Source organism: Mustela nigripes, chromosome 13 (genome assembly GCF_022355385.1).
Source record: "Mustela nigripes isolate SB6536 chromosome 13, MUSNIG.SB6536, whole genome shotgun sequence".
Lineage (NCBI taxonomy): Eukaryota > Metazoa > Chordata > Mammalia > Carnivora > Mustelidae > Mustela > Mustela nigripes.
The window spans coordinates 3629415-3639756 of record NC_081569.1 but is presented as its reverse complement, the minus strand read 5'-3'; the positions used below and the strand labels follow the sequence as shown (position 1 = coordinate 3639756).

The following is a 10342-nucleotide window of genomic DNA, read 5'->3' as shown; positions in this document are numbered from 1 at the left end:
CATGCTTAGCGAAATAAGTCAAGCAGAGAAAGACAACTATCATATGACCTCCCTGATATGAGGAAGTGGTGTTGCAACATGAGGGCTTAAGTGGGTACGAGAAGAATAAATGAAAGAAGATGGGATTGGGAGGGAGACAAACCATAAGTGACTCTTAATCTCACAAAACAAACTGAGGGTTGCTGGGGGGAGGGGGTTTGGGAGAAGGGGGTGGGATTATGGACATTGGGGAGGGTGTGTGCTTTGGTGAGTGCTGTGAAGTATGTAAACCTGGTGATTCACAGACCTGTACCCCTGGGGATAAAAATATATGTTTATAAAAAATAAAAAATTGTATTAAAAAAAAAAAGAAAAAAAAAGAAAGTTCCCTAAGATATAGTGTTTAAATGGGGATAAAAGGCTACAAAACTGTACATAACTACAAAAATTATGTACTTATATATGTAGGTTCATATTCATGATGCTTATGACAAGGCAGAGGGATAGCAATCTTTCCACAATGAATATTATTACTTAAGTAATAAAAACTTTTTACACAGATGAGATACTTATAAGAGTCAATCCATTCTCTCTTTTAAATAGCTGAAGACAGTTTAAAATAGTTTCCAATATGAGCAAGGGTTCCTGGCTGACTCAGTGGACAAAGTGACTCTTGATCTTGGGGTCGTGAGTGTAGAGATTACTTTAAAATGTTTTTTTCTTTTTAGGAGAGCAAGCAAAAGCAAGCGAGCCAGAGTGTTGAGGGGAGAGGGACAGACGGAGAGGGAGAAAGTCTTAAGCAGGCTCCATGGCCAGCAAACAGCCCCATGCAGGGTCCTATCTCATGACCCTGAAATCATGACCTGAGCAGAAATCAAGAGTCAGATGCCTAACTAACTGAGCCATCCAGGTATCCCCAAAATAAAATCTTTAAAAAAAAGTTTATCGTATGAGCAGATTGTTTTAGATGCAAGGAGTACTACTGACCTTTAAGGATCCTCTATAGTCAGTACTCTGGGGTGAAAGACATTTTTTTTTTTTTAATTTCTAATTTGTTACAGACATTTTTATAAAATACATGAAAGATGAAATAGTAGAAAAATAAAGTCACAGAAAACATAAACTTCATTTTAAAAATTAAATTCATAAACATGAAGTTACTCTACCAGATTGCTTAAAAATTTTTTTCTAAATTCTTACTTTCCATTTCTGCACCTATCTGGTCCTTGACAGGTTAACGGTCCACAGACCATGCTCCCAGTAAGCAAGGCTCTGATTAAGAAGCCTTTTGGCAGTGGACTAATCACAGCTTCAAGTAGACTGGATTCTGATTGAACATCTGGACAATCTTCTGCATCAGAAGGTAACTTTCTCCAATAAACAGGAGCATTTGGGCTCTTCCCTATTAGGTTTACCATATTTACTAGCCTACAATGTTTTTCTTATGCTAATAGATATTTTCAATACAGTCATATAATTTTAAACTATCAGTCATTTTCCAAAAGAATGAAACACAATCTCATATAGTAGAAACCTGGCTTCAGAGAATTAACATTTTCCAAATCCCGGGGAAACAGTAGTCATTACGGCACAGCAAAGGGGATGTGCCAGAAATACTGATTCAGCAGGTTGAAATGGGAGCAAATGTACATACTGACACTGAGGGTTTAAGTTGCCTATCTGTTCCCAGATTTAAGCAGAAGAAAATGAGACAACGTGCTAGTCCCTCAGCAACATGAATATAGTCTCCAGGGAAAGGCTGATGAATTCCTGCCACTCTACCTGAAGGATGAACCAATGATGGGCTACTCTGGACTCATGCCAAAGAAACAGGAATATAAACATCTTACTTCATGTTGAGATTAAAAAGAATTTAAGTCCCAAGTCATTCCCTGAAATTATGTAGCTTGGTCTCCAGAAATAAAGGTTCAGAGTTTAGTAACAGCAAAGAAACTGGAAGTACTATGGATCAGAACTAAGGATTCTCAATCAGTGTTTAGGTACGAAGGGGAGCCTGAGTGGCTCAGTTGTTAAGCCTCTGCCTTTGGCTTAGGTCATGATCCTAACACTGGGATCAAGCCCTGCATCAGGCTCCCTGCTCAGCGGGAAGCCTGCTTCTCCCTCTTCACTGCCCCGGCTTGTGTTCCCTCTCTCGCTGTCAAATAAATAAAAACTCTTAAAAAAAAAAAAAAGGTGTGGAAACTTTAATATGTAATTATAATATTTTTAAATTGTTGAAAATTTAATCTGTTGGTAGAAAAATGAAAAACTATACTTAGCACAGTGACTTACACAGTAAACTTTTGCTCAGTAAAAGTTTAGCCAAGCTGTCCTAGAATGGCGATCAAGTGCCTTTTTTTTTTTTTTTTTAAGATTTTATTCATTTATTTAAGAGTGAGAGCAGGAGCACTGGAACGGGACAGAGGGAGAGGGAGAAGGCGGCTCCCCACCAAGCAGGGAGCCCGATATGGGGCTCAATCCCAGGACCCTGGGATCGTGACCTGAGTTGAAGGCAAACACCCAATTGACTGAGACACCCAGGCACCCCCAAATGTTTTATCTAGCTCTCGACTTATCAGGTAAGAAGTTGAGAGCTAGATTAAAAATACGAGCAATGATTTAGCATGAAAGGATTAGAAAAACCAATATAGTTAAACCAAAGACAGGCAGAAACCAGAACTAAAAAGAAATGTAAACAGAAAGCTGTAAAGTAGTAAACGAGTTTCTCAGACAGTCAAAAGGGAACGGGAAGATGCAAATTGGTAGCACTGAAGCCTCAAAGAAAAAATAAAATTCTCACTGAAAGCTGAGAATGGTCAAATTCAATCCATGAAGTCTGAAGTGTTAGATTCTTTTCTCCCACTTCAAAGTATGAAGGTAAGGTAAAACTTACACACAGGATAGTGTGCAAATCTTAACTGTGCAGTCTGATAAAGTTGAGTGTATCACATCCAGATCATGATAACAAACATTTTCAGAGCTTCCTCCCAGTCTGTAACATCCCCTCCAACCACTACAGACTGATCCCCACTTTTGCCTGTTTTCGATGGTCATGTTATCACACAGAATCTATTCATGTTGGCTTTTTTTTTTTTCACTCAATCCCAAATTTTGAAATACAGCCCTATGTTTGTGGGCCTCCGGAGTCTGTTCCTTTTTACTGCTGAGCAGTACGCCACTGCATGAAGGCGTTACGGTTTGGTTTAGCCATTCTCCAGCTGATGGACATCTGGGTTGTTTTCAATCTTCTGCTATGATGAATAAAGCTGTCATGACTGAGCCTTGTCGTACAAGCCTTGTAATGGCCATAAACACTCACTTCTCTCGGGTAGATGCCTAGAACAGACTGCTCAATTACAAGATAGGTGTGTGTTTAACTATGGTAGATTGGGCCAGTTTTCCCAAGTGATTGTATCTATTTACTCTTCTATTAGCAATGCTGGAGAGATCTCATCGAAGGTTTTTAAATTTTAAAAAAGAGTTTTGGTTGAAATACAAGAGTTTGGGGACTTTTTTGTTTTGCTTTGCTTTTTACTTCCATCTTTCAGAGCAGGGGTAACACACAGAGAGTGCTCACACCTCAGAAGATATACAAGATAATTTGGGGGAAGGCTGTGAGAAGAAAATGGTACAATTTCTATTTTAGTTTCTTATTCTTTTACCTACAAAGTAAATTTTACAGATATTTAACATATAAATGGGCACCGGTGTCCTTATTCAGATGGCTGTATTTATTCACTTTGAGCACACTGTGATTTACGCCATTTGGGAGTGCCTAGTTGAGCAAAATTATGGAATATTCACTTCTAAGTGAACTCTTGCCAAATGAACAAGTGGCTAAAAGGAGTCCTGCAAAGATAATACCAATAATGTAAGCACAAGCAAACAAGGAAATGGCCTAGCTGACAGTTCCATTGTAGAAAATCTCTTTAGAAAAACTGTGACTATCTAGTCAGATCTCAGAAGAAACAGGCAAAAAAATTCCAAAAGTTATTTTTAAAAATAGACTTAATCTACTACTATCAATATTTTGCTAATAAGAATTTTAAAACATAAATTACATCATCTGTCATCTGCTTTCTTTTGTATTTATTTTACAATGTAGGAAGCAATAGTGCATTTTACATGGAGATATAATTTAAAGTAAATTTATATATATTAGGGATTTTTACCAATAGAGCACATGATCAATAGGGTTCAGAGACTCTTATTTTAGCATAAGTATTTTTAGTATCAAGCTAGTTAATCTGTAGGTACAAATAAAACTTGTATTTTTAAGTCATATGCAATATAAAATATATTCTGTTAGAAACAGCTAGTTGGCCACTGAATGCTAATATAATGCATCTGAACAGGGAAGAGGACAGGAATTAACTGAGAAGAGCCACGAGGGAACTTTCATGGGTACTGATACTACCGTATATCTTACAAGGGGTTTGGATTATACCAGCATATACATTAATCAAACCTCACTGAATGGTACATTTAAGTGTGTTTCAGTTTATATAAATTTTATCTCAAAAGGCCAAAAAAAAAAAAAAAAGAAGAAGAAGAAAGAAAGAAAGAAAGAAAGAAACAAAGAAAAAGGATCTATAAAACATACTGACCTCTAGTTAATGATAATGCATGCTGAAGTATCTAGGAGTAAATTATACTGATGCCTGCAACTTACCTTAAAATACATTAAAATAAGATGGACTGCTGTACGGATAGAGGGATGGATCATGAATCACAAGATAAAGCAAGTGCAGTAAATGTTAATTGTAGAATTTAAGTGGTAGATATAAAGGTGTTCACTGGACAACTGTTTTAACTTTTCTATACACTTGAAACGATTCATGACAAAAGGTTGGAAAAAATAACCTATCTACTCAAAAGCTGAAAATTAAAAACAGTGTAGTGATACAAGGGGAAAGTCAGAAATCGAAAAAGGAAAAAAGGTAGCTGCTTGGTACTTTTACACACACTGAATCTGTGCGGTGAGAATTATGCCTATTTCACAGGCTAGTAAATTAAAACTTAGAAAGATTACAGAATATGCCTAAGGTCACAGAGTTTGAAGGGCGGCCAAAAGCGGAATCCAACCTGACCAAATTTGCTAGAGGAGTGAATCCTCTGGGCCCACATTCCTCACAAGGGGCTGCCTAGGACCCAACAGCATCCCTTCGGCAGGGAAGTTGCTTCTCCATTCAAGCATGGACCTTCTTCGATAGAAGAGTCCTCCCAAAATCTGTCTCCCCCATGTTTTTCCTCCTAGGTCTGTCTGATCCCTTGGGGCCATACAGAATCTAATCCCCACAAGAGCGCCATCATATCGAATGCCAGTATTTGAAATATGAAGAAGTAGGATTTTTTTTTCCAGTTAGCATTTTGTAACATCATCTACAGACATCTATAGCGAGGTGTAGAATGGGGATAATGCCTTAGCCACCTGGAGTGGAAGCAACTTGAGAACATCCATGGAGCATACAACATGGTAACTACCAGAGTAGGGACTCACATCTTTTTCTAACCATTACCTTTTCTTGGAAATTACAACATGCCACTCACTATAAAATACCATTTTATAAAAAAGAAAACACATGTCCTTTCTTTGAGGAGTTTACATGAAATGGGGAAGAGACACAGATTTTTCCTTCCTGTACTTATTTTATCTAACCACCTGATTGTTTCCTCATTTTATTTTCCATTTTGCCTTCGTTTGGAATTACAACTTCTAGGAATTTTGTGTGCAATCAGATATAGAACTAGAACTACTTATTCTGCACTTTTTTGTTTCAAAATGACTACAGGTGGCCAACCTAAGTAAGCAACTTGTTAATGAAATTTTAAATTTTGGTTTGGTTTTTTGTTTGTATGTTTTTGACTCTCCAAAGTTATAATCACAGCCTAATGGAACCTGAACCTCACTGGAAACCAGAGGTTGTTGGAAGGAATCCTAGAGATGATAATTTTCTGATTTCAGAACTGGATGTTCAGACAGCTGAAATGATTAGTCCATAACAGAGCCCAAACCCAATACCAGGCCCCCCAATTCCCAGGCCAACTGTTTTTTGTGGGTTTGGGTTTTTTGTTTTTGTTTTTTTCTATTTTACAATCGCGGAACTAAATGCAAAAAAAAAAAAAAAAAAGTGATTATGTCCACCCATTACTTCAACTTCACTAATTTCAGCCTGGCCACCCGTGATGTCACTTCCTTTTGTGAATGGGTGCCCCCCCCCCGGTCTAGCTACCTTCACTTGACTGTAATACAACATTTTAGAGCTCACACTCTTATTTATGCCAATATTTCCCACGTCTATTCTGTTCCCCAAGGATACCAACAGAGCCTCCAAGATGCCCCGACCCTCCTTTTCACTGTTATTTCTCCTTTCAAACACCTAACTGCCAACTAGCATAAAAATCAAAAGTAAACGGGGTTTATTTTTAAGACACAAAGCACACACGGCAGTGTTGATCTCCTCCTCGCCCAAAGGGCCCGATTTAAAAAAAAAAAAAAAAAATCGAGGCTGTGTATTACACGCAGATGCTTTCGAGAGAAAGCGCCAGCCACGACCTGGAAGAGAGAGCTATTGTGGGCTGTAGCGGGAGGCCGAGCCGAAGGTCTGGGATCCGACCTAAAACAAACATGGAGGTGAAAAGGCACCGGGAGCTCCGCGGACCCGCCAGCCGCTGCCGGGCTGCGAGCTCCCGGCTGCTCCGGGTGGGTCCGCGGAGCGGCGGGCGGCGGGCAGGCGCGGACGCCAGGACAATGATGCGGCCGGCGGGGCTCGGGGGGAACTCAACAAGTCTGGAAGGCGACGGAGGCGCCGAGGGATGGATGAACCGCTGCCAAGAGGCTCCTGCTGGCCTCCGGATGACCACTGGCCCTTTCCAGGCTCCGCCGCCGCGGCCCCCGCCGGCCCGCCGCCAGCCATTTGCATCACGCTCCCCTACGTGCCCCGACGTTCGCCCGGGCCCCGGCGGCCCACCCGCGACCCTGCCCGCAGCCCTGCCTCGCGCCCGGGCCCGCCGCCCCCGCGCCGCGGCTGCCCGGCTTCCCCGCGGCGGGCCTGCCCGGGCCGGAGCCGCCTTCCAGAGGGGGCGGAAGGATGGCCGCCCTCGCGGGGAGCGGGCGCGGCCCGGAACCCTCGGCTGCGGCCCGGAACCCTCGGCTCCGGCCCGGGCACGGCCTCCGTGCGCAGCGCCGCCCGCGCCTTCAGCCCCGGCCGCCGCCGGCTCGGGGCGCCCGGGCTCCGGGGCGCCGGGCTCCGGGCCGAGGCGGATGGAGGAAGGGGGCGGGCGCGCCATCATGAAGGGGAAAATGGTGGGCGGGCGGGCCCGCCCGCGGCCGCCGTACTCACCCGGGCCGGCCAGTGCGGGTAGCCCTTCATCTTGGCGAAGACCAGGTCGCCCGCCTTGTACTCGCGGGGCCGCGGACGCGCCATCCCGGCCGCTTCCTCCCCCGGTCGTCCTTGGTCGCCGCGAAGATGCCGGGAGGCCGCCCCCCCGTGGGCCGACGGACTGCGCCGCGCTCCCCGCGGGCCTCGAGCGGGCGGGCGAGCGGCCGCTCCGACGAGGGGAAGCGGCGAGGCGGCGGCTGAGGCGAGGGGTGGGCGGGGGGCGCAGCAGGCCCGGCAAATCACGGCCCGGCAGCGGGGGAGGGGAGCCCCCGGCCGCTCGGCTCTCGCCCGCGCCGAGGTCCCCGCCGCCGCCGCGCGCTGCTCACAGGCGCCGCGTCGCCTGCCTCATGCCGCCGCGGCCGCCGCCGCCGGCCTCCCTCCCGGGCTCCCGGGCGCGGCGCGAGCGCCGGGCCTCGCGCCTCCTCCGAATTCCTCCTCGGGCAGCGACCGCAAACACGATCTTATTATTGTTCTCGCGCGCGCTCAGCATCCCCCCCGCCCCGCTTCCCGCTCCCCTCCCCTCCCGCGCCGGCCGGTTAATTCCTAGGTACACGGCCGGCTTTCGCCCAGAAACCGAGCGCGCCAGCCCGGCTGCTCCGCGGGCGGGCGCGTCCTCCCCCAGCACCGAAGCCCGCGCGGAGCGGGCGGGAGCGCCTACTCCGGGGGACGCCCGCCGCCCGCTCTCTTTTGTTCTGGGCCCGGAGCTGCCTGCCGCAGCCCAGCCAATCACCACCTGGCCGCCCCCCTCCCCGCCGGCCCGCGCCGCTCTAGGGGGGCGCTCCCCCACCTCCTCGCGCCCCCCAGTCCCACGCCCGGCCCCCGCCTGGCCGTCCCCCCGCGGGCCACTGCTGCGGGTGCTCTCCGGCGAGTGGGGCACAAAGGCGCTGCAGGCCTGGGGGACGCGAGGGGACCCGCTGCCCTGCGCTTCAGGCTGCCTGCAAAGAGCCCCGCTCTGGAGTCGGCGACCTTGTTGGGTCCTCGCCCCAGGTCTGCCCTTGACAATGCACCGTGACCCACCGAGGGCAGGCTCTTGGCCGGAGTCACGGGCGGTGGCTCTCGTTGGCCTGGCGGCACAGGCGGGATTCGAACGCGGACCTACAGGACTCCAGAGTCCAAGCGCGGTCGTGCTTCTCCAGCGCGTGGGTCTTGCAGGCCTGTAGTTTGGGGAAAGGGACTTAACTCTGGCGTGTCACTTGTTTCCAATCCTGGCAACATTTCGGACAACGTGTCTTCAATCTGCCTAATGATGAATCTGCTTCTTTCATCATGTCGAAGCCCACCCGTAAGAAGTCACTGGCGCAGCCCTTGAGTGTAACCTACTTGCTGTGGCCTTCGTTTGTCACGAGGATGGCTGTCGTTCGCGTCTGTCCCCTCTTCTGAGCGTTCCTGCTCTTCCCTTTTATAGAAGCTATTCATTTCCATCAGTACCTGCCTCCCTCGCTTGCTTTGTAGAGTGTGTGTGTGTGTGTGTGTGTGTGTGTGTTGCCTGGCGGACCAACCCCTGCACCTTTCTTGGTGCTGGGCTTCCAGTAATGGGGCTTTGAAGTCTCTAGACTTCCTGAGGCTTGTTGACATTGTTACTAGTGCTTGACGTGACCTACTCATGCGTTTCCTTACTACTTAGATATCACGCCTTCCCCCATGGGTCCTGCAGGCTCACCTGTCCTCTTTTCTCACCGTGGAAGACCAGTCTAGGTCCTTTTGTCTCCGTGTCAAAAGGACATAGCAAAGAGACCAGCTTTGGGTCGCCACCAGTGTCAGTCCCTTCCGGTGGCTACAATAAAATACCACAGAAGGGGGGACTGATTTCTGACAGTTCTGGAGGCTGGGAGGTCCAAGAACAAGGTGCTGGTGAGTCTGTCCACTAGTGAGGCCCCACTTCCTGGTTCCTCGAGGACAGTCCTTACTCTGGGTTCTTCCACAGGTAGGAGGGAAGGGCATGGCAGATCTCTGGGGTCTCTTTTATAAGGGCACTAATCTCATTTATCAGGACTCCACCCTCATGACCTGATCCCCTGCCAAAGGCCTCACTTCCAAACACATGGGACATTAGGATTTAGCATCTGAGTTTTGGGAGGACACCAACGTTCGATTCCTAGCAGTCTGTGAACGTATTTCCCACTTCTACGACCTGTCCTGTGTATCTGTCATCATGCCCTGCTCATGAACCTGAGAACGGTTCCTATATCCTCATATGTCAAACCGAAATCCCTGTGATTAGCTGCCAAAGCCCTAGCTGTTGGCTGCTTGCCCCCTCCAGTCTGGCCTCCCTGTGGGCCTAGCGTGGCAATGGGGGAGAGGCAAGAAATGAGGACAGACAGGCTGTCAAGTTGAAAGCCACGGGAGCCTTTAAGCAGAGGAGGAACATGGTCACGGTTTGGGGCCAGACTTATTACTCTGGAGGCCAGTGTGGGGGTGGACTTGAGGGTAAGAGTCTAGAGGCACAAGCTCATTTCGGGGGCGGGGGGGTCTCACTAGGAGACAGAAGGGCTGAGACAGGGCTTGGTGACTCACTGGGTGGCAACTGAGTAGGAAGAAGAAATAAAAAACCATTCCCTGGTTTCTGGCTTAAGCAACAGGATGATTCGTTTTGGCACACAGTTGAGGAAATCCATGAAGAAAGGGCAATTTGGGGATGAGATAATGAGTGGTTTTGTGTGTTGAAATTTCCGTGGGGCATCCAGAAAGAGGTGTTTAGTGAGCAGCAGAATGTACAGCTTAGAGAAGGAAGGCGAGGTGGAATGTAGAGATTTGAGTGACGTTAATATACAGGTGGCGATTGAAACCCTGTGGGAGGTTCCCAGGGCACTGTATCAAATAAGAAAAGCAGTGGCCAAGGATAGAGCCAGGCAACATGAACCTTTAAGGGTCGGGCAGAAAAAAGAAGAGGAAAGTAGTGCTGGAGAAGCCAAAAAGAAAAAAAAAAAATAATAAGGAATTTCCAAAAGGAGGGACCTGTCCAGGCAGATGCCACAGGAAGG

The 10342-nt window shown here is 47.5% G+C and overlaps 1 protein-coding gene across 1 annotated transcript in view; it reads right to left on the bottom strand.

Annotated features, from left to right (window-relative positions):
* HDGFL3 (HDGF like 3) overlaps window positions 1–7699 on the bottom strand; it is a 75655-nt gene extending 67956 nt beyond the window's left edge. The window contains exon 1 of the mRNA XM_059371470.1: window positions 7323–7699. Within this exon, the coding sequence (XP_059227453.1) occupies window positions 7323–7406 (84 nt within the window). The 5' untranslated portion in view covers window positions 7407–7699. The remainder of the gene's footprint in view (window positions 1–7322) is intronic.
* Between the last annotated feature and the right edge of the window lie 2643 nt (window positions 7700–10342).